Source organism: Syngnathus typhle, linkage group LG10 (genome assembly GCF_033458585.1).
Source record: "Syngnathus typhle isolate RoL2023-S1 ecotype Sweden linkage group LG10, RoL_Styp_1.0, whole genome shotgun sequence".
NCBI classification, from domain to species: Eukaryota; Metazoa; Chordata; class Actinopteri; order Syngnathiformes; family Syngnathidae; genus Syngnathus; species Syngnathus typhle.
Genome location: NC_083747.1, coordinates 12,967,671 through 12,990,525, shown reverse-complemented (window position 1 = coordinate 12,990,525; position 22,855 = coordinate 12,967,671). Strand labels below are relative to the sequence as shown.

Below are 22,855 nucleotides of genomic sequence, written 5' to 3'. Positions count from 1 at the left end.
TTCGATAAATGGTTAGAAAGTTCTAAAAAAAAACTAAAATCACTCTAAAATTGCAGGCAAGACTAGGAGCAAACAGTACCGGCAGCCATCTTGCGCCGGACGCATTATTATTATACGCTATTATTTGACCCGCCACATCTTTTTATGTGGCCTGCAAAGACAAATTGTGCATCAAATTCGTGTATCATTACTAAAATTGCAAATTGTCTTCACTTTTAGTAATATATATGTATTTTTTAAATATTTGACCAGTTTTTACTCGTCTGATTTGAAAACGAGTTATTTGTCAATTTGCTTTGAAGATTTTAAATATAAGGTGCTCATACATCTATTTGGGTTGACAGTCATAATGACCCTCCGAAAGAAGCTATGACTACAATGCGACCTGCGAAAAAAAATAGTTTGACACCACTGGTTTAAATCTAAGGTTAGGGTTTCAAAGTAGGGTTTGATACTAGAGTTAGGGTTTCAAAGTAGGGTTCAAAGGTAGGGTGAGGGTTTCAAACATGGGTTTAAAGCTATGGTTAGGATTTCAAACTTGGGTTTCAAACTAGGCTTAGGGTTTCAAAGCAGGGTTTTATACTAGTGTTAGGGTTTCGAAGTAGGGTTAACGGATAAGCAGATACGGCCTGCCAATTCATTTTGTGTGGCCCGCGAAGACAAATTGTGCATCAAATTCGTGTCATTACTAAAATTGTCTTCACTTTTATTGTCTTTTTATTTTTTTATTTCTACTCGTCTGATTTGAAAACGAGTTATTTGTCAGTTTGTTTTGTAGCTTTTACTGTATATAATATGAGGTGCTCATACATTGATTTGGGTTGACAGTCATAATGGCCCACCGAAAGAAGCTATGACTACAATGCGGCCCGCGAAAAAAACAAGTTTGACACCCCTGGTCTAGATGATAATAATTCACTTTTGGGCTCTGTAATGTCAGGCCTACTCTAGCCTACAATACTTACTATATAACAAAAAAAAAGCCAATTTTGAGGTCTAGTCTCAGTTCAGTCCTTCCACTATTTGCAGGCTTTACTGCGTTTATGGTTTTTAAACAAACATGAGAAACATTCAACGTGGCTAAAAGTTAACAACTTGAGGCCGTTGACCTTGACTTTTCAGTAGCATAAAAATGTTTGCAGTCACCTGGCCAATCGTACTTCAGTGCGGTACTTGTGGCGAATGCTGGTCCTCAAAGCCATCGAGGAGCCAGGAAGGAAGGCCAGGCAGCAGCTCTTCCCATGATCCTGGGCCACCTTGCCTTCCAGGATGCACGCCAAGAAGGTCCCACACAGACCTGTGAGCCAAACACACTGTAAGAGCCCAATAGCGGCCGGCGGATACCACTAGGCGCTCTCAACGCGTACAGATGCCGCAGTCATCGCAGCAGTCCAGCGTGTTAGAGCTCCAGTGGGACACGGCGCACTGGTGGATGCTCACTTGAGGCTGGGAGCTGATCACGCTGGGCTGGAAAGTCTCGGCTGCCGCAAGTGGAGAAGGGAAACGTTGGCCATTGCGCCTGCACGGGCTCTTATAGTTGACCCGCCTGGAGTGTTTGAATTGAGAGCGTAGGGCACCATTCAAAAGGGTGCAGCCAACGTGATACATTTTTTATTTTATTTTCTTATCAGCTGGCAGTAATTGAAGAGCGGGGAGGAATGAAAATGGAGCAAACGTGCCGTGTACATACCATCTCAGGAGCGTGACACAAGAACTAATTGTTAATGGTGAATGTGTTTCTATTTGCGCAGTAAGTTTTATTCTCGCCATCCGAATGAACAAATCATCCATTCATGCACTTGTCCTCAGCTGGGTCGCACCCGAGCTGGAGCCGAGCCCTGCTGACTTGTAATTTTCTTTTTGAGCATTTCACTGCATAAATGTAGAAATTTAAAAAGGGAACCGTGTCAATTTCACTCTGAAACCCCTGCACGGCAACAGAGGAAGTGAAAATGTTTTGCCATCATTGGGTTTAACTGGAAAAAAGACAACGTGGCTGTCTCCCGTGCTTCTCCACACCGGTGGGGTGTGGCACCGAACGAATAATGAGGGCCACACCACACAAAAACAAAAAAGACACCACAGCCACCACTGCCTCAGAAATTGACAAAGCAGGCCCTAAATACAAGAGCAGGAGTGGCTGGCGGGAGTTGATTGGTTGACAGGGGCAGGGCCGACAAGAAGCGCTGGAAGCAAACAACAAAAGAGCAAGAAGACAATACATCTCACTGTGTATTAAAAGGGACACAATATAGCTAACAACTACTTAGTTACTTACAAGAGTATCATTGTTACAGTGTAATGCGCTATCAAGCTGCGCCGGGTTCCAAACCAGAGCAGAAGTAAAAGCAACATCTGCACTATTGCGCGAGCAAAAAGTTTACCAGAAGACCCTCAGTCGAGACAAACATAACCACAAGATGATCCAGTTCCTCACACTTTAAGCCAATGAGATGTTGGCAAACATAAAGTGGTCAGGAAAAGTAATGACGGTTATTTGTTCTTGTTAGTTGAGAAAATGCAATTGAAGTTGTTTTGATAGGTCATGGTCAATAATTGGACGTTTGAATGATCACGTCACCACAATGGATTTGAAATACAACACACCAGATGTTGCAGAAGACAATCGTTAGTAGGTTTCACAAAAATATGCCCATTTAGGGGTTGCAATGGAGCGAGAAATTACTCTACTCTTCCAGCTGTTCCACTCCTCTCTTGGCTTCTCTGTGCAGCAATTATATTTGCATTCTTTGTGGAGGATAAAGAATAAATGCCTGTCAGTATTCTTATGTGGTCTGTCTACACGGTTCAGTATGATTTGCGTCCAGATATACGTTCTTTAAAGGGTAAGCGCCGCATAGAAGCTAAGAGCTAGCACGCGTGCCTATACGGCGTTTCCCATTGTGTGTTAGCATTCAGCTAGCAGAGGCTATTTGCGTGAATCTCGTTGGTTTACTTACGTTGATACCTTGCTGCCTCTTTGTCATTGTCCATTTCTGCACTTCCTCATGCAATCCATCTGCCAAAGCACTGCTCATGGTGGACTGACTTAAGTCACCTTTGAAACTCGTCAATTGGACCGCTTGTATCTCAAGGTGCCGTTGTATTGTACAAGTTTAGAAATATTTTCATTCAATTCAAGTGTAAAGGTAAAATGTCAGTCAAATATATAGTACATATATTATGTTGAGGGTAACAAAAAAGCTAAAGATGTTTCAAAGTCAAAGTCTCCTTTATTGTCAATTTTTTCACATACCAAGACACACAAAGAAATTGAAATAACGTTCCCACTATCCCACGGTGACAAGACATAGTACACAATATATACATACAAGCAAACAACACAAAAAAATAAAAACAAGAAGGCACAAACGATGAATAAATAAGAGTGATGAATAAATAATAAATAAACAAATAACACAATAAACAAGAGGAGCAAAAATGGAGCAAGTGTGCATACAGCAGACAATCAGAATATAGCGCAAAAGTACAGGACGCTACGCAGAAGGGGGGGAGAGAGTTCAGGATCCTAACAGCCTGGAGAATGAAACTGTTGGTGAGTCTGGTGGTGCGGGAGCGCAGGCTCCTCTACCTCTTCCCAGAGGGCAGAAGATCAAACAAAGAGTGAGCGGGGTGACTCACATTACTCACAATCGTGGTCGCCTTGCGGGTGAGATGGGAGGTTTAAATGTCCTTCAGGGAGGGGAGTGAAGCACCAATAATCTTACCAGCGGTGTTCACTATGCGCTGCAGGGCCTTTATGTCACGTAAAAGTGTGATTGTAATATAGTATTTTGTATACTTTGTAGAAAGATCAAACGGAACTTCATCATTTTGGTGTTGGTTAGCAAGTGACGGCTGTCAACTGATCACTCCCCTCTTTGCTTTCTTGTGCATTTCTATTTTCTGAATTGTGTTTACATCCTATCGTCTTCACAGGTCTTCAACCTCGTCTTCCTGTTGGTGTGCATTGACAATTGTTTCATTTCATAGGATTCTTTTTTTAGGCTTTCTGATGATACCTAGTGAATACTGAATAGGGATGATGCTGTTGCAGAAGATTTTTCCACGGCATCCACATCAGTCACGCTCTGTCTGCCTGCTTGAAAACATTTTTTATTTTACATGTCTGCAGAACTCTTTTTTTTTGCCCAAGCATGTCACAATTTCCTCCAAGGCAAAAATAAGACTCAAGCTAAGTTTGCATCTGTCCTAAAGCGTGTGAGGATTCGGTTCCCAAAATTGTGACTTCTCCTTTTTTTTCTCATCCATCCAGTTTTGACTGCAAAAAATGCTTTGCTTGAACCACTTAGCAGTGTGCAGGTCAACGTGCCGCCTCGGCATCTGCAGCAAACATGGATGATTACGAAGTAACCACCGAGGACTACTGGGTGAGTGGCGCGCTTTTGTTTCCAAAGCTTTTCCAGTAACAAAAATCCATGCTTGCATTATGGGTGGAAGAAAAATGCTTCTGTTGTTTCTTGCTATTGGATTGATAGAAAAGCAAAACTCTTATTGCACTAGGGGAAAGCAAAAAATGGAAAGCAACCTCACATATATTTGGGCAAATGCTTTCCTAGGTCCAGTGGTGCACAACATTGGGGTGCAAATGACATGCTCCGTTCTAATACTGAATAAATCCCTTTGCTTTATTCAGAGAAAATTGTCACGTGCAATAAACCAACACCTGTGAATTTTTGGCTCTGTTTAAAAAGTTCATCGTGTTTTGAGTGACTGCCTTTTTTTTAAAGAAAGAGAGCTCTTGGGAGCGAACCTTTCTGGGGGACACGTGGGGTACAAAAAATCTGAAGCTCACTAACTCACTTCCAGCAGACATTACAATTTTCTGCTTTTGGGGTGAGTACAGGAGGGGAGAGAGTAATTCTGACGTTTGATGGACGTGGTTGTGTGTCTGCAGATATTTGACTACGACAACTATTCATTGACGCCGGAAACCAGCAAGACGTACGCGACCCCCTGCCCTAACGAGGACATCTACGTGTTTGCGCAGCGATATCTTCCCGTTGTCTTTATCCTGGTCTTCCTCCTGGCCGTAGTGGGCAACGTGTTGGTGCTGTGCGTGATCCGGCGCTACCGCAGCTCCCGCGGTGGCGGCTGCTCCTTTTCCCTGACCGACACCTTCCTCCTGCACCTGGCCATCTCCGACCTGCTGCTGGCCTTCACGCTGCCACTCTTCGCCACCCAGTGGGCCCACCAGTGGGTGTTCGGTGAGGCGCTCTGCAAGATCTCGGGTGCTCTCTTCTCCCTCAACCGCTACAGCGGCATCCTTTTCCTGGCCTGCATCAGTTTCGACCGCTACCTGGCCATCGTCCACGCCGTCAGCTCTGGCTGGAAACGCAGCACCTGCCAGGCGCAGGTGGCCTGCGCCATCATCTGGGCGGTCTGCCTGGTCCTGGGCGGGGTGGACATCACCTTCAAGCAGGTGGGCGAGGTGAAAGTGGGCGAGGCCCGCTCGCCGCTCCTGTGCCAGGTGTGGTTCCCCGCCAACGCAGCACAGTGGCAGGCCAGCCTGCAGCTGCTCAGCGTGAGCCTGGGATTCGGGCTCCCGCTCCTAATCATGCTGTACTGCTACATCCGGATCTTCCGCTCGTTGTGCAACGCCACCCGCCGGCAAAAGCGCAAGTCCCTGCGCCTCATCGTCTCGCTAGTGTCCGTCTTCGTGCTCTGCTGGGCGCCGTACAACGGCTTCCAGCTGGCCGACGGCCTGCAGAGGCTGGGCGTGGTGGCGGGCGGCTGCCGCTTTGGCCGCATTGTGGACATGGGCACGGTGATCACCGAGAGCGTGGGGCTGTCCCACTGCGCCCTCAACCCGCTGCTCTACGGCTTTGTGGGGGTTAAGTTCCGCAGGGAGATGGCGCGCATGTGCAAGGGGCTGCTGGGCAAGAGAGGCTGGCTGGGCGTAGGGGAATGGGGGGAGCGGAAGCGCAAGACCACCGGTTCTCACAGCTCTGCCGAGAGTGAAAACACCCACTACTCTGTCGTGCTGGGAAGATGAGAGAGATAAAAAAGTTCATGATGTGTCTGAAGAATAGTGCCACTTTTTCCATTGCGCACGAGCAGCTCCACTGACTAACTCTTAAGACAGATGCAAATTTTGAAAAAACTTTGTCCACTTAGTGCACATGAAAAGAGAAATTTGCTAGATGCAGGAGTGTACAGCGGTTTGAGCAAAACGATGTGTGGTTTGTCAGGTCTTATGATTGATAAGAAGGACCAACCAAGTTCTGGAAATACGAGCTCACAGTAATCAAAACAGCAAATAAAGATGACGTACCACGCAATTGAATATATAGTATATGATACAGCCCCCCCCCTGTATTTTCTTACCTAAAACATTTGTAGATGCCCCTGATTAAGAAAGTGAAGCACTGAAACAAAAACTTTGGCTGAGTATAATAAAGATTGGAAAATGTTCTCTGTGTCGCTATGGTGCCACCTCATGCTTGCATGTTGTTGCTTTAGAAAATGTAGTACTTTGTTGTTGGATATTGTTTTTGTATGATTATCTTGTGAAATAGTATCTTGTGAAAAGTTGAATTTCTTTAAAGCAAATTTTTCTTAACCATTACATGCAAATATGTTAAATACAACTGAGCTGTGGGTAACACTTGTTTAGCCACTCTTGTAGGAACATCATTGTGACCTTATCATGAAAACAAAACAGTTCAGGAGTAACTGATGAAAACGTTGAAATATATCTGCTGACTATGTCTCTTTTTTTTCCAGCTACAAACATATCCCCGTGTGTGTGATCTGTGTTACAAAAAAGAGGAAATAATTGTGACTCACTTATGTTGTTTAAGGTGGCGCACAGCCCTTAGCATTGGTTATGAGCTATGATTGTATGATACACTTTTGGAGAATAAAATAATCAAAGCGTGATGTACTTTTGTTTAGCATTCTTCCAAGTGTATTCCATGGGGAAATAAAAAAAAAATATTTTTTATACTTTTCAGATAGTTGGGTGCTTATTTTTGAGAAAGAAAAGGTATATGTAAAGCCGATGTAAAGACCCGGAGGCAGTAACGGGTTTGGTATGTACAACATGGGCGGGCTGCCCAGGGCGGCATTATTTTATGTTACGACCAAAAAAAAAAAAAAAAAAAAATTTGCCCTGCAAAGCAGTTTTACCACTTAATCACTGAGTAGGGATTTGGTCATTTAGCGCCCCCTCCAGGGGAATCCGCAATTTAGCGCCCACTTCAGCTACAGACCGGGTGCCCATGCTTGCTAAGAACTTGTGCACAGAAACTGGGTGACAAGGGGAAATGCCAGGGAAGGGGACGCATGTGGAACAGTTCACCTGGGGGATCCCCAACGTGATTTGAATGTGCTGAATGATGTGAATTTCAAACTGGAACGACGTAAATGTGAAATGTTGAATGTGCCATCAAGAATGAATGGGGAAAATTTGCTGTAAATTTGCGAATTTTGTGAAAACGTTTGGAACATTTTTGGAATGATAAAAATGCAAGCGCTCATTACTTGAATTTGGAATACGTCAAAAGTGGAATAAAGTGAATTATGTGGAAGTAGTAGCAGGACAAAAAAGTGAGGAGAATAAAATAGAAGAAGAAGAATAAAGTTAATCGTGTTGAATAACAAGTGTGAAGGCGAAGAGGGCTGCATAGTGGAGCACTGTTTAGCACGTCAGCCTCACAGTTCAGAGCAGGGGTCACCAACCTTTCTTAAACCGAGAGCTACTTCCTGGGTGCTGATTAAGGCAAAGGGCTACCAGTTTGACACACACTTCTGAAATAGCCAATTTGCTCTATTTAGCTTTCACTATGTGTTATTATTGTCATTTCCAGTTCACATGTAAGTGAATTTTAACAAGAATAGCAAAAATACAGTCAAACCTCGGTTTTCAACCACAATCCGTTCGAGAAGCGAATAGGTCGAATTCCGAATCTATTTTTCCCATTACAAATAATAGAAAAATGTTTAGTCCGTTCCAAGACTAAAAAAAAAAAAACGCTTTTTTTAAAAGCATTTTTTCATTTGCGCATTTTTGTCCGATTGCGCAACTGCAGCGCACCGCCGAACGCGTCGGGCGCTCACTGTCGCATTGCTTTAGGAGCGTCTTTGCATTTTAGGATGGCTTTACTGCTCCCACTTGCTTTCTTTGGAGGCATGATTAGGGGTTAATACAATCCTCAAAGTAACTAAAATACAATGGAGTCAGTCGGTATCCGGGCCGCGCGGTCGGGTTTTCTCGATTCCTCCCGGCTCATCTCGCAAGGTTCGACCTCCAAATTATGTTCAACAACCGAAGCAAAAAATCTCGAATTTTTTGTTCAAATTCCGATTTGTTCGAGAAACGGGACGTTCGGAAACCGAGGTTTGACTGTAAAATAACAGATGCAGCTCGCTGACAAGTGCCGCTATTTGAGCTAATTTTACAACAGTCCTGCGGGTGACTCATGCGGTCCTCACGGGCGACCTGGTGCGGCACCAATTTTTCCAGTAGGGGCGCGCGCCCGCAGGAAAAAAAATCGAACATCACCCACGCCGTTCGCTGATCGCTGGTCCGGGAGGCAAACGGTGAATGGATAACATCGCGCACATAGAATAGCGCAAGCACATTCGCGCAAGACCGAAAGAAAAAAACGGCATGAAAATGAAGAATCGAAAAAGTCCGATTTTTTTTCAACCGGGGCGCAGGGAGTCCTAACCGGGGCGCCGCCCCGGCTCGCCCCGGCTTGGCTACGCCTCTGCTGGTGCCCGCGGGCACCATGTTGGTGACCCCTGGTTCAGAGGGTTTCCCTCCACCTCCAGCCCTCCCTGTGTGGAGTTTCCATGTTCTCCCCGTGCCTATGTGGGTTTTCTGCGGGCAATCCCAATTGCCCATAGATGCGAGTGCGAGTGCGGATGATTGTTAGTCTCTGTGTGCCCTGTGATTGGCTGGCAACTGGTTCGGGGTGTCCCCCGCCTCCTGCCCGATGATGCAGCACGCTCGTGACCCCCGTGGGGACAAGCAGTACAGAAAATGGATGGATGGATAGAATAAAATTTACATTGTCGAACACGACTAAAGAGCGCCCTCTATTAACCAGTGTCTGCCATTGCGTCCACTTCTCTTTGTTCACAAGCGTCAAGTCCGAACCTCCCGTGTCCGGAAGTTTCGAAACGCGCCATAGTAGTCTATAGAATAAAACTTAGGCAATGCGTATTCTTTATGATAGATATAAAATATTTTGTTTTTCAGAGCTATAACACGTGATACTTTTCTAACAAAAGAAAAAAAAGTCGTAATTTTGTTATCAGGCAACTTCTTTCTATTTTGAACGGCAATGTGATTTTATTTTGACGTTCACGTATGCCTCGCGGTACTTGTGGTGGTTAGTTCTGTTGCGGGCTCTGAGATGACATTTGTTGACTCGCACAAATCCAGACAAGCGATTTAATTAGTCATTAATTCCTGTCGGGTTTTACCGAAACGCGTTGTTGTAGCAGACTGTGTCAGTGTTGTAATTTTCGCTCCCCGTGTATTGCTTTTGGTTCCTTCAGTTTCCGCCGCGCGTTTTGGGTTTCTCAACTGTCGCCCCCTTTGGAAGAATGGGGCTCTTTAGGGTTTCGTTTTGCTTTCGGATTTGACGTTCTGCAGACCACTCGCACTACCATCCAAAACACGTTGCGGAGAGTGCGTAGCATTGGTGGGGGGCTTTATCCTGCTTTTTACTCGGACCATCAAGGAGTAGAATCTTGGAGCTGTCATCCTTGGTTAAAGGTGAGCACCATTGTCATTCTTTTTTCCTTGCAGCTGTCAGGTTTTTGGTTTGAATATCGGGGAGCGGAAAAAATGACTATTAGGTCCGATTTCACCTGGCAGTTTAAACGATAAGCGTTTGGGTGTGTGTTGTGTAATTTTGAGGGTACGGTAAATTTAGAGTGTTATACAAGCCACGCATTGTGCGCAATTGCAGCAATGTCACACATCAGTCGTGTGCCATCAAAACGTCTTGAGGATGTTTTTTTTAATTGGAAATTTGTCGTATTGAAAAGTTAGGACGTCCTTGCCCGAAGGGGACAAAACACAAAACGCTCCATTATAAGTCTGTAGTCATGACAAAGACGTTGTCAATAGTGTTAGGAGTGAGTACAGTTTATACAGTTTAAAAAGTAAGTAATGTTTATGTAGAAGTCAACTGAAATTACAAACCATGTCTAACAATATGACAAACAAGGCGACGTGTGTGTGTCAAGTGTCATGCACCATGCACCAGTGACTTCAACATTTCCACTAAACTTGACTTATTGATAATGTTATTGAAACTATGGAAGCAGGTAGGGGTGAAAGGGTTACTTTTGTGTCCAGTACACAAAACAACACTTACTCAAAGATCTCTACTGTCATCTCACTGCTCCGTGTGACTTTCACGCTTTTCCTTATCATCTCGCCAATGACGTTTGCATCTACCTCGTGTGAATTAAAAAGCAGAAGAGCTCTCAGTTGCTGTAAGTTCACGTTGGAGGGTGGGGGTTTCCTGAAGCTCAACTTTTTCAGTGTGTGATTGCGTGTGACCCAGGAACTTCTGATTTGAACCCATGCTACACTTGCATCATAGGGTGACACCCTGTCATGTGAGACCTTGACTTGAGTTCTTTAAAAAGACTTTGGAAGTGGACAGTCAACCACTTTAAGCACCTTCTGAAGACGGCACCGTTGTCTCCGCAGCAGCAGGACCAAGATGGACGTCAACCTGGACGGATTGTTCCGCCTCAACGTCACCTACGACTATGACGACGACTACGTGTATCAAGACGACGATTCCGAGTCCCGGGGGGGCAGGACAACATGGATTCCCCTGGTCTACTCAGCGGTGCTGATCGTGGGCCTGCTGGGGAACGGGCTGCTGCTGGCGGCGCTGGCGCTGAAGAAGCGAGCATGGAGGACGTCGGACACCTTCATCCTTCACCTGAGCGTGGCCGACATCCTGCTGCTGCTCACGCTGCCCCTGTGGGCAGCGCAGGCCACGCACGCTTGTGGATGGTGCGTCGGGCTCGCCCTTTGCAGGATCAGCGCTGTTATTTTTAAGGTTTGGACAAGTTTCAAAACTTTCAACTCGTGTACTTGAGGAAAACAAAAATAGCACCAGAAGTGGCTAGAGTAGCCAATAATTGACAGGAAGTACGAGTACTGTAACTTAAAAGTATGAGTAGTCAAGTAAAAGTAAAAAGTTGTCCTCCAAATAAAATGTGTAAAAGTATTCAGTGAAAAAAAGTATTAAGTATGTGGTGATTTATTGATTTGATTTTAATTAGCATCATATAGGCACAAAAATATGAGCCATTTTCATTGGAATTTTGAGCCATATGTTGGCCAAATCTGTTGGTTGATGAGATGAGGAATAGAGTGGAGCAGACGCGCTCTAAGTGAAAGGGAAAGTTGTGCAGGCATTTTGAAGAAAGGGCACACAAAAGGCAAAAAGAAAGGGAAAGTGTTTTCAAGATGACAGACTATCCCCCCAATACACCCCCCCCCCCCCCGAGGGCTTTAAACATGCCCAACAAATATTGATTCATTTACTATTGCTTTTGCTGAAATTAGACCATAACTGTGGGACTTTGGATTAAGAATTAAAAAAAATCCATGAACCTGTTCTCAAAGCAAAATATTCACAAACCAAGGTAATGTTTCCTATTGGAACACATGGAAATACAATCAATCCGTTTGAGCTAAGGAAGTGAATGAATGAACTGACCTAGTATTCCTTTCCCTAGCTCAACTTCTTCTGCGGGATCTTTCTCCTGGCCATCATCTGTGTGGACCGCTACCTGTGGCTGGTCCACGCCAAGCAGCTGTACTCCCACAAGAAGCCCATGTTGGTTCACCTAAGCTGCGTGTTGGTGTGGCTGGTCTCCCTACTCCTCACCATCCCCGAGTGGCTCTATATGGTGTTGGAACGGCATCCTTGGAAGGAGGAGAGGACCCAGTGCGTCCTCAGCCTCTATCTGGCGAACATGCAGCTGTCGTCGCGCCTTTCCCACCACGTGATTAGCACGGCGGCGGCCGTCGTCATCGGCTTCTCGTGCGCATCGCTCTGGCTCCGACGCCCCGCCAATACATTCCGCAAGAGGGCGGTGACCCTCATCCTGATCGGGGTCTTCTCGATCTGCTGGATTCCGTATAACGTCGCGCTCATCGTCGACACATTCGCCAGTGAGAAGACCCCGGACGGCTCCCGGAAAATCTCGCTGACAGTCACGGCGGCGCTGGGCTGCGTCCACGCCTGCCTTCGGCCGCTGCTCTACCTCGGCCTGAGCGGCGAGTTCAGGAAGTGGACACTGGCGACGCTGAGTTGCAAACGAGCAGAACCCAAGGGTTCGGTCTGGGAGCTGGGCGTAGGTGACGACGCCCCGCTCGAGCAGAGTCCCGAGATGGAGCAGCTCAACGGGATCACCAGCGTGGGGCAGCAAGTGCAGTCAAAAATTTCCGCGTAGCAGATGTCATGTAACTCAATACAAATCAGCCATTTTAAGACTTTCTAGCAGAGGCCTATGATAAACCCAACTTAACTACAGCTGTACCTTGACTCTTGAGGGCCCCAAGTTACAAGTTTTCAATGTGACCAAGTTTTATTTATTTTTTTGTGACTTACTCCAATTCTTGCAACATAGGTCGTTAACATTAATTGATGCACGCTTAAAGTCAGTGTCATGTGCTTCAAAAGCAAACAAGGTCTGCTGCCTTTTTATGTCCTGGAGGACATAATTTATTTATTTTGGTTTTACATTCATAAATACTGAAACATGGATCACCAGAGGAGTCCAGACTGTAATAATCTTTGGAATGTGCTTAAGAAGTCATCCAACAGTGTCCCAGTAAAGTTGTGAATGATATTGTGCTATAATCACAGCAACGGGTAATTTGATTCTCCAATCGAGTGAGTGACTGTTTTATGGCTTTCTAGTAGTTTTACTAGCGTAATGTTATTCTATGTTAGAAAGATAAGCTCCCGTGCTTATCAGTGTTTTACATTTCAAGAATTTACCTGAATGCTCACCACGTAGTTGCCATTTAGAAGACACAAGTTAACTAAGTGCTGCTTGCAATAATTACTTTAGATTTTTTGTTCACTGAGGTCTGGAGAGGTTAGCTCAGGTGGAGCTGTGGCGGGAAACCCCCACGGCAGAGGAAAAGGGGGCCTAGACACCAATCTCATGGGAAAGACTAGACAACTTCTTTGTTAACAATCCAGCTAAAGGACATCCAACCACACTTCATGAAGTTGACGATAACAACTAAGTCATCAGACGATTTGCCTCTTTAAAGCAGCAGTGCCGTAATGCAACTTGCGTGTTCTCGTGAACACAAAGGAATTTGGTTTTGGGCAAATCCTGCTGTGCTTTTTTTATTTTTCAGTGTTACAACAAGTTTGCGGAGGGAACACAGCAGGTCGACACAGATATGCGGGTTGGCGGGCTGATGTCATGGCTTGTGTCTACGAGGCTATTAAAAGCTCTCGCTGTCTGTTTTGGAGGGTTTGTCTCGCTCTCGCGCGGCCAACCTGACCAACCTGATTTGTAAGTTGAGGTCGAGTCAATGCAATGTCAATGTTGGTGAATGACAAACAGGGCGGAGGAGCCTTTTTCTGTGTTGACAAAGCCTCCCATGGGCGGTCTTCGTCAAATGTTGTTTTGTTTCCTCTCAATTCAAATTGTTCTAAGAAAGTATCAAGAGAAGGCCGTGCTCAAGCCATTACCACAGAGTCTTGTCAGATTAATCACAGACGTGCATAGTTGGGTGAAGTTTGCATGCCTGCACTCTTCTCCTTATCAACTGATTTTTTCTCTCTCTTGCATTAATCGTACATTGCACAAGAGTGCAAAGCTGCTTTTTCTTTTTCCCTCATTCAATTCCTGTCACAATCCCTCAAGGTGTGTTTTCCTGCCATCAAGTCATTAAGAGTCTGCATGCAGTATTGGAACAACTTTGAAACTTTGTTTTTTGTATTTTATTCAAGTACTCAGACCTTGTACTTAAGTAGAAATACTGATATTTGTGTAAAAAATATCTTGATTCAATATACCACAAAATTGCAGACTGAAGCACACAAAAGTAAAAATAATTTAAATTTACTTATTTGATTCGAATTTATTACATTAATTTAGATTAAATTTCGCTCATTAATTTAAATAAATTCAAATTAAATTGAGTTCAGTTACAGTATAAAAAAATACCTGTTATGATAAATCATGTTGAATGTTGTGTCACGTACTGGCGCCACCTGTGACAGGACCACGCCCCCCTATCAGGGGAATCGCCGCCACCTGCCACAGCCTCATGGACAGCGCTATATCAACGCCGCCAGCGCAGACCCGAGTGTCCGTCTGTCGCGTGAGATTGCTTCGCTCTCCGGTCCACGACAAACTGGCGTCCATGAAGAATCGAAGATACCGCAGAACAGCTTGTTCTTCCCAACCTAATCGCCGATCCAGCGCCAGCTCCAGCTACTCCCACCATACCCCCCCCCCCCCCCCCCGCCCGCAATAAAGTCTCTATCGCTACGCACTTGGCTGCACTGTCCAATCCCTTACAGTTGTGTTTTAAAGCCAAGCAAGGAGGAGCGCCCAGGCCAAAGGTCTAATATCAAAGTACCGTAATTTTCAGACTATAAGTCGCTTCGGAGTATAAGTCGCACCAGCCATAAAATGTCCAAAAATGTGAAATACAAAACACATATAAGTCGCTCCGGAGTATAAGTCGCATTTTGGGGGGCAATTTATTCGACAAAATCCAACACCAAGAACAGACATGAACGACCAACAACAGGCTAAACGATACGGTATGCTAACGTGACAAACACAAACGAGGAGCTAAGAACGGGCTTGACGTAACATTCAGTTATTTAAAAAAAAACTATTACATCAATAACACGTTTATAAAACCATCTGTGTCACTCCAATTCATTAAATCCATCGATCGTCCTTTGTCAACAATGCCATGTGCCGCGCCGCAGTTCAAATTATTCCACAGGCCCATACAACGATATATAAATTATATTTTAAATAACTACCACATAAACAACAATATTATCAAACCATTTGTGTCACTCCAAATCATTAAATCCATCGATCAAATTTCTCGTCCTTTATGTCATCCTGGTGACAGAGGACATGTCCAGAGGATATGGCGCTTTAAAGTGTTAATTACTTTATTTTATTTTTTCTCTCTATTTGTCACGTTTTGAATATGTTCAAGATAAAGATATCAAAGCATGTGAAGTGATCAACTATACTAAAAATAATATGTGAAGTGGTCAACTATACTTGTAAGTACTAAGTGATGTGTTAATGATCAAGTAAAAATTTCTGAAAAAAACATATATAAGTCGCTCCTGAGTCGCCCCCCCCCCACCCCACCCAAACTATGAAAGAAACCACGACTTATAGTCTGAAAATTACGGTAGTAGTTTTCTGTCATCTTGTGGCAACTACAGGGAATTTAAAAAACATTTTATGGGGCAGCAACTATAACACAGTACTTTCACATTTTTACTGTTTGTGGCCCCTCTGTCCCTTCCCCATAAATACTGGATGGACCACGGCTTTTCTCTGAGTAAGATTGTGTTATTCAGTTCTTTTATTGAAGGAATAGCATTGTCATTCAAGATTCAAGAATTCATCATCAGCTGATGAATGCACATGGGTGGGGGAAAAAAGTTTATTCATATACATTTAATGGCACAGTGTCATACAGCTGCCTTTTGTGCTATAAATGTGGTGGAACTTAAAGTCAGCAAAAAAGCTAAGCGATATGAGAAGAAAACTTATGCGCACAAAAGGAGCTGCTCCAAAATCTCAAGGCCCAAAGCTTAAAGAAACAATTTTCAGATTATGGTGGGGAGGTTGTTTCTGATGTAGACGAGCGTTTCAGATCGCCAGGGAGTCTGAGGTTTCGGCAGACTCGGACCAAACAGAGGTTCTTCTGCCGCCCACCGACTGGAATTTGGTTGACGTCTTAGAGCAGAGCAGTCCGAGGAGGTCCAGGAGCTGACGACGGAACTTGACCCCCACAAAGGCGTACAGGACAGGGTTGAGACTGCAGTGGAGGTTGCCGATAATCGGGGTGATGTCAACGGCCATCTGGACAGAGGTTCTGAATGCACAGCTGGTGCTGTTGTTGTCCAAAAAAGCCGTTTGCACCATGACGGCAACGTTGTATGGCGTCCAGCAGAAGAAGAAGAGCGCCACGGCGGCGACGACGACCCGAAAGGCCTTCTGCTTCTGGAGGCCGCCCGTGCCGCAACGCAGCCGGCGCAGGATGCTGGCATAGCAGAAGACCAGAACCAGAGACGGTAGCAGGAAGCCGACGATGTGGGCCAGGAGGCGCAAGCCCAGTGTCCACTGAGTCAAGTTGCGCACGCACAGGCTTTTCTTTCGCCTTGAGTCGTTTAACGCCTCCAGGAAGATCAAGTCAGGCACGGAGAGCAGAAGGGAGAGGAGCCAGACGGCCAGGCAGCTGGACTGGACGATCCACGGTTTGCGGCGGGAGTACATCTGGGTGGCGTGCACAATCGACAGGTAGCGGTCCAGGCTGATGCATGCCAGAAGGAAGATCCCACAGTGGCAGTTGATCTGAGGACGCAAAGGCGACACTTGAGCTTTGTTACTGATGGAGTTGTATCTTTGTGTCTTGATCTGCCTTTCCCTGTCCAGCTATTAAATAATCCGTCACTCCATCGAGCTATTTCCCAAGCCATCTATATTTTTGTCAATCATTCGCTCGCAACCTTCAACTGCCGGCGACGCTACGTGTTGTCTTACCGTGAAAACAGCCCCGGTGATCTTGCAAAGAGGCGTGCCAAAGGTCCAGCCCAAACTTTGGCTGTCCTGTACCGCCCACAAGGGCAGCGTGAACAACTGCAGGACGTCAGCCACAGCCAGGTGCAGAATGAAGGTGTCCGTCACGCTGCGTGTCTTTCTGCTCCGCGTCAGAATTCCCAGAAGCAACCCGTTGCCCAGAATACCCACCACGAAGGCTAGCGAGTACAGGACCGTGTTGAAGACCGCCTTGAACCGACCGCCCTCGTTGGGGTCGCACACGCTGTTGAAGGACTTGGCACTGTCGTACGACTCGTTGCCGTCCCACTCATATCCGTCCAGCAAGATGTCCAAGAGCGACGAGTTCCCCTCGAAGGTAAGTGATTGGCCGCGTTCCAGAAGAGAACTCTGAAAAAGACTGATTGTTTAGATATTGTGCTTCACTTGCCATTCTTCTAGCCGGCCGTAATTCTGTCTTTCAATCTGTCGGTCAGTCACGCCTCTCAGATCGTCCGTTAACTGTATCTGTTGGAGCAGCTCTGACAAGATGAAAGCGCCTGCTGCTGACTCTGCTGCTCACTCAAAATCTCACCAGTAGGTGGGGACCAAAACTACGGGTAACGTGACACACCCATCCGGTATACAGCCCCCCCCTCTACCTTTTTTTTTTTTTCACTCTGGGTTATTTTCTATCAAGTCACTTGTACTTTCACTCAAGTATCATTTTCTGGTACCTGGAGAGAAGCCAGCCAACATTCCAATCCCAAAACTCTATGAGCTATGAGTCCGACATGCTAATCACTACTCCCATCATGTTTCATGTCTCATTTCGAATAACACAAAACCAGAAAGAGGCAAATGATGAAAGCAGCCAACACGACAGCCGCGAGAGTCCAAACCTCTCCGACATTGTCCATCAAAACACGACATTCATTGCGTTGGTCCTCCACTGAGGAGGTTCAAACAAACCTGTTGTATTGTGTAAATTCTGATTTGCCAGTATGTAATTTGTTGTGAGTTCATGCATTGTGTTGGTTTTGTTCTTTGAACAAAGTGATGTTCATGCACGGCTCGTTTTGTGCACCAGTAGAAAACATCTATGTCTAGATTCTAGAATTAAAAAAAAAAAAATTTTTCACTAACGAGGGGTTCGATTAATGCGCTTATGAAAATGGTGGGGTTCGGTACCTCCAACAAGGTTAAGAACCACTGGTCTAGGGCCTGTATCGTTGTCCCACCACATTTATGACCCTTATAAAACCACTTCTATCGTATGGCTACCATTTTTCTTTTTTGCGAATGATCTGACGCAGTTGAACTGACCTTTTTTTTTTCTCCCCAAAAGAAGCACCGACATTGACAACAAACCTGTTATTAACCTTGTTATAATGAAATCGACACAAAAGCAAGGTGCTCTCTAAATATTAACATGAGATATTGTAAAATGTAAAAATCAAATACATGCATGACTCAAAATAATCATCCTAATATAACAAGAATATTACAGAGTACGTTGCAGTTTTTTCGCAATTTGGGACACAATAATAATAATAATAATAATAATAATAATAATAATAATAATAATAATAATAATAATAATAATAATAATAATAATAATAATAATAATAATCTTACCAGGCTTAAATCATGTGGCATGGTTGCTAACACTGCCGAAGACTCACAATGTAGCTGACTAAAGAGCGTGTCTCTAAAAGAGAGGAAGTCAAGTTGTTATTTGAACAAAAAAAAAAAAAAACCTGTGAAAACCACATGGCGAAAGCAGGTGCGCCGAGTCCCGAGTGCTGAAAGGGGGATGCAAATGAAATTGCAGCAAAATGAAGGCACTTGAAGGCTGCACAATATACAGGACTGTCTCAGAAAATTTGAATACTGTGATGAAGTTCTTTATTTTCTGTGATGCAATTAAAAAAACCAAAAATGTCATACATTCTGGATTCATTACAAATCAACTGAAATATTGCAAGCCTTTTATTATTTTAATATTGCTGATTATGGTTTACAGCTTAAGAAAACTCAAATATCCTATCTCAAAATATTAGAATATTTCCTCAGACCAAGTTAAAAAAAAAAGATTTATAACAGCAAAATAAAATCAAACATTTGAAAATGTCCGTTGATGCACTCAGTACTTGGTTGGGAATCCTTTTGCACGGATTACTGCATCAATGCAGCGTGGCATGGAGGCAATCAGCCTGTGGCATTTCTAAGGTGTTCTGGATGCCCAGGATGCTTCAATAGCGACCTTTAGCTCATTTGCATTGTTGGGTCTGGTGTCTTTCAGCTTCTTCTTCTTCACAATACCCCACAAATTCTCTATGGGGTTCAGGTCAGGGGAATTGGCAGGCCAATCGAGGACAGTAATGCCATGGTCAGTACACCATTTACTGGAGGTTTTGGCACTGTGGGCAGGTGCCAGATCCATCCATCCATCCATCCATTCATTTTCCAAACCGCTTAGTCCCCACGCGGGCGTGCCGGAGCCTATCCCAGCCGTCATCGGGCAGTAGGCGGGGGACACCCTGAACCGGTTGCCAGCCAATCGCAGGGCACACAGAGACAAACAACCATTCACACTCGCACTCACACCTAGGGACAATTTGGAGTCTTCAATCGGCCTACCAAGCATGTTTTTGGGATGCGGGAGGAAACCGGAGTGCCCGGAGAAAACCCACGCGGGCCTAGGGAGAACATGCAAACTCCGCACAGTGAGGGCCGGAGGTGGAATCGAACCCACACCCTCCTAACTGTGAGGCGGACGTGCTACCCAGTGCCCCACTGGTGCCGCCTTAGGTGCCAGATCATGCTGGAAAATGAAATCATCATCTCCATAGAGCTTTTCAGCAGATGGAAACATGTAGTGCTCTAAAATCTGAATTTACTTTGGACTTGATGAAACACAGTGGACCAACACCAGCAGCTGACATGGCTCCCCAAACCATCGCTGACTGGGAACTTCACACTGGAATTCAAGCAACTTGGATTTTGCTACTCTCCAGCCTTTCTACGGACTCTGGCGCCTTGACTTCCAAATCTGAAAAGAGGACTTTGGACCACTCTGGGACTGTCCATTGCTTCTTTTCCATAGCCAAAGTCAGACGCTTCTTCCGTTGTCTTGAGTTCAGAAGTGGCTTGACCATGGGAATAAGGCTATTGTAGCCCATTTCCCGGACAAGTCTGTGAACAGTGGCTTTTGATACCTGGACTCCAGCTTCAGTCCACTGTCTTTGAAGCTCCCCCAAATTCTGGAAGCAACTCTTCTTCACAATGAGACTGCAGAGTGGTGAGGACGGCAGAGAAAATCACCCGGACTCCGCTGCCCTCCCTGCAGAGTATCCACCTCCGTAGGGTCCACAGGAGAGCGGCCTCCATCCTTAAAGATAAAAACATGGACTGTTCACACTTCTCCCCTCAGGCCGGAGGTACGTTAGTGTAACATGTAAAACCTCCCGTTTGAAGAACTCTTTCTTCCCCACGGCCATTCGACTCTTAAACAGCTGACCAGATCACTACCTCACACACTGATCTGCACTTTATACTGTACATTGTGTAGACTTTGTTTTGCGCTGCATTCTCCCCTGTTTAACAGTACATTCACTACAACTCTCACAACTGTTGCACAATGCCATTTGTGCAGCGAAAGAATTTCATTGGACAAAGAAAAAGTGCTTTCCTTTTATACACATGACAATAAACGCTTTGAATCTTTGAATCTCAATGCTGTTAAGGCTGCGGTCATCTCTCTTGATTGTGCAGCGTTTCCTGCCACATTTCCCCCTTCCTACAGACTTTTTGTGGATGTGCTTTGAAACTGCACTCTGTGAACCGCTTGCTCTTTGAGAAATCTCTTTTTGTGTTTGTGTTTAGATGATTTAAGTAATTAGTATAGCCTACTAGTATTCTTTTTCATGATATTCCAATATTTTGAGGATATTTGAGTTTTCTTAAGCTGTATGCCATAATCAGCAATATTAAAATAATAAAAGACTTGTAATATTTCAGTTGATTTGTAATGAATCCAGAATGTATGACATTTTTGGTTTTCTAATTGCATTACAGAAAATAAAGAACTTTATCACAATATTGTAATTCTCCGAGCCAGTCCTGTACTCGAGTTGTCACGTTCCTGCGTCACCTGCCACTCGGCCACGCCCCAATCAGCTGAATCACCCACACCTGAGAGCCTCTCTATTTAAACCCTGTCATCCAGTCACTCCTCTGTCAGTTTGTCTGCTTACCCTGCCCGAGACACCACTGCGCTGTGTGCCCTGAATGGTCGCTGTTGCCAACCATTTCTGTAAACTGACCGACCACACTTCCGATCGCCGCCTACCCCGACAACTTGCTCGTCCTTGACCACGCTCCGATCGCCGACTACGCGCTGCGCTCTTCTGCACAACCCCGCCAGCCATGTCACGAGTCCAGCGTTCCACTTCCCCTTTCACCTTAGTAATTAAATCTGTGTCACTCTGCATTTGCCTGTACTGCCTGATTCCTGACACGAGTCTTGATTTTCTGTACTTAACTACCGCGTCACATTAGGCATTCTGAGAGACTTGGTTTGAAAGTTATCAATTTACAAAGACATGCGTGGCTGCACTTGATGGAAGTTGTTTTGGTTCACAGTTGTTTGAGTCTGTTGAAGGAGCATTAGGGCACTTTATTGGCTGCCACATTTTGTCAGATTTCAACAAGCTGATTCCTTGGGATTGACAACCTCTTAGCTGTGAGGTCTTGATCTTGATTGGGGTTTTCCTCTGCAGAGCTCGCATGTTCAAAATAAATCTGAATTGAATAGAATCACATCCTCTGCAGTTAGGCTTATATTGGTTGTTGTTTGCATAGACCTGACACCTGCGAGCGAGTGTTCTTTTCTCCCCGTTATCTTTTTGAGACCTGTTCCTGTTTTTTTCACACGTTCTCAGCTTCGCTTCTTTTGTTATTGAACCGCACCAAACCTGAGAGCAACTTGAAACTTTTTGTGTTGTTGTCCACCGCAACAGTGGCTTTGAACTACAAAGTCAAAGAATCAAATGTGATTCAAGTGGACTTAACTATGCCCTGCAATAACAATTTTTGAGGAATTTGTATCCACAGCTATACACAACAATGAGGTTGTTGGATTTGATCCACAATTTGGGAAGCGCGCTATCTGCGCCTCACGGCAAAAGCCATAGCCAATCACCTGTTATCCAATTTCAGTTTTAGGAAAAGGCTAAAACACTGAAACAAAAATAGACTTACACAGGTTGGTTGAGTTCAATCACAATTCTTGTTAAGTATGCTCTGTTTTCAGGAAAATTACAATACAGCGTTGGGCCTTTCGTGCGACCATGCTCAAGAGCAGAAAGTCTCCATTCAGAAAAGGCAACGTTCAAGGTTCTTTGGTCAGCTTATATTCAGTTGCACATGCCAGTGTGGGCCGAGATTGATGGGTCAGGGGGTGTGGCAAGTTCGCAGGAGCGTTTGATTCTATGGGAGTGGGTGCTGGTTCGGTGAGAGCTGGTTCCGTGGGGGGTGCTGATTATGGACGATTCGGTGTGTGTGGGGGCTGTTGATGAAAAACATCCCGTCTTTAGGCCTTGGCGATCACCTTTGGCCGGGTTCTTGGTTGTTTTCCTCCTGCCGCTCTCCCTCTGGCATCTCTACCGGTTTTATCTCCAAGTGTCCTTCCTGTAAACCATTCTTGCACATACATCCACTTCACCCACTGTCGCACACCGTCATTTTTGTCATATCATTTTTGTCATGTCACTTTTGGGTTTGACATCATCAATTTGTTAAGGATCCCTGACTATGCAAAGTTTTTACTACCGTAATTTTCGGACTATGAGTCGCACCGGAGTACAAGTCGCACCAGCCATAAAATGTATATGAGTATAAGTATAAGTCGCCCCCCCACCCAAACTATGAAAAAAACCGCGACCTATAGTCCCAAAATTACGGTACTTACCGTGCATTTATTTGTTTGTTCTTTTGACACTATCTTTTGACACATATCTTTTCATTGTTAGGCAAAACATTTCCCTCTGTCCAGAATGTTCAGTAG

The 22,855-nt window shown here is 44.9% G+C and overlaps 4 protein-coding genes across 6 annotated transcripts; 2 read left to right on the top strand and 2 right to left on the bottom strand.

Annotated features, from left to right (window-relative positions):
* Positions 1-1,142: 1,142 nt before the first annotated feature.
* cnfn (cornifelin) lies at positions 1,143-2,994 on the bottom strand. Its single transcript, XM_061289078.1, has 3 exons — positions 2,961-2,994; positions 1,368-1,481; positions 1,143-1,297 (listed from the first exon to the last, which is right to left on the bottom strand). The coding sequence occupies exons 1-3, from the start codon at positions 2,992-2,994 to the stop codon at positions 1,143-1,145; spliced, it is 303 nt and encodes a 100-aa protein (XP_061145062.1).
* A 1,027-nt stretch (positions 2,995-4,021) lies between these two features.
* On the top strand, positions 4,022-6,907 carry cxcr3.2 (chemokine (C-X-C motif) receptor 3, tandem duplicate 2). Its single transcript, XM_061289454.1, has 2 exons — positions 4,022-4,391; positions 4,919-6,907. The coding sequence occupies exons 1-2, from the start codon at positions 4,356-4,358 to the stop codon at positions 6,014-6,016; spliced, it is 1,134 nt and encodes a 377-aa protein (XP_061145438.1). The 5' UTR covers positions 4,022-4,355; the 3' UTR covers positions 6,017-6,907.
* A 2,421-nt stretch (positions 6,908-9,328) lies between these two features.
* Positions 9,329-14,103, top strand: cxcr3.3 (chemokine (C-X-C motif) receptor 3, tandem duplicate 3). 3 transcript variants are annotated; one of them, XM_061289426.1, is made up of 3 exons: positions 9,329-9,751; positions 10,703-11,060; positions 11,746-14,103. In XM_061289426.1, the coding sequence occupies exons 2-3, from the start codon at positions 10,713-10,715 to the stop codon at positions 12,463-12,465; spliced, it is 1,068 nt and encodes a 355-aa protein (XP_061145410.1). In that variant the 5' UTR covers positions 9,329-9,751; positions 10,703-10,712; the 3' UTR covers positions 12,466-14,103. The 3 variants fall into 3 exon arrangements, with proteins under 3 accessions (XP_061145410.1, XP_061145409.1, XP_061145408.1); XM_061289425.1 differs by having other exon boundaries at positions 10,590-11,060; XM_061289424.1 differs by having other exon boundaries at positions 9,331-9,751; positions 10,700-11,060; positions 11,746-13,963.
* Positions 14,104-15,589: 1,486 nt separating this feature from the next.
* Positions 15,590-22,449, bottom strand: cxcr3.1 (chemokine (C-X-C motif) receptor 3, tandem duplicate 1). The gene is made up of 5 exons (XM_061289075.1): positions 22,400-22,449; positions 21,045-21,197; positions 18,424-18,496; positions 16,792-17,196; positions 15,590-16,602 (listed from the first exon to the last, which is right to left on the bottom strand). Exons 1-5 carry the CDS (start codon positions 22,447-22,449, stop codon positions 15,898-15,900), a joined length of 1,386 nt encoding a protein of 461 aa, XP_061145059.1. The 3' UTR covers positions 15,590-15,897.
* Between the last annotated feature and the right edge of the window lie 406 nt (positions 22,450-22,855).

What these genes read in the sequence shown, in the direction of transcription:
- cxcr3.1 (XM_061289075.1), bottom strand. Translation starts at nt 22,449, where the DNA reads ATGCCAGAGGGAGAGCGGCAGGAGGAAAACAACCAAGAACCCGGCCAA. An exon ending in GCAGTGGTGTCTCGGGCAGG is followed by an intron (nt 18,497 to 21,044) that starts GTAAGCAGACAA and finishes CCTCTCTTTTAG; the next exon opens with AGACACGCTCTTTAGTCAGC. An exon ending in TGCCACATGATTTAAGCCTG is followed by an intron (nt 17,197 to 18,423) that starts GTAAGATTATTA and finishes AGTCTTTTTCAG; the next exon opens with AGTTCTCTTCTGGAACGCGG.
- cxcr3.2 (XM_061289454.1), top strand. Translation starts at nt 4,356, where the DNA reads ATGGATGATTACGAAGTAACCACCGAGGACTACTGG. An exon ending in TAACCACCGAGGACTACTGG is followed by an intron (nt 4,392 to 4,918) that starts GTGAGTGGCGCG and finishes GTGTGTCTGCAG; the next exon opens with ATATTTGACTACGACAACTA.
- cxcr3.3 (XM_061289426.1), top strand. Translation starts at nt 10,713, where the DNA reads ATGGACGTCAACCTGGACGGATTGTTCCGCCTCAACGTCACCTACGAC. An exon ending in TCAGCGCTGTTATTTTTAAG is followed by an intron (nt 11,061 to 11,745) that starts GTTTGGACAAGT and finishes TCCTTTCCCTAG; the next exon opens with CTCAACTTCTTCTGCGGGAT.
- cnfn (XM_061289078.1), bottom strand. Translation starts at nt 2,994, where the DNA reads ATGGACAATGACAAAGAGGCAGCAAGGTATCAAC. An exon ending in AGAGGCAGCAAGGTATCAAC is followed by an intron (nt 1,482 to 2,960) that starts GTAAGTAAACCA and finishes CACTTGCGGCAG; the next exon opens with CCGAGACTTTCCAGCCCAGC. An exon ending in CTGCGATGACTGCGGCATCT is followed by an intron (nt 1,298 to 1,367) that starts GTACGCGTTGAG and finishes TTTGGCTCACAG; the next exon opens with GTCTGTGTGGGACCTTCTTG.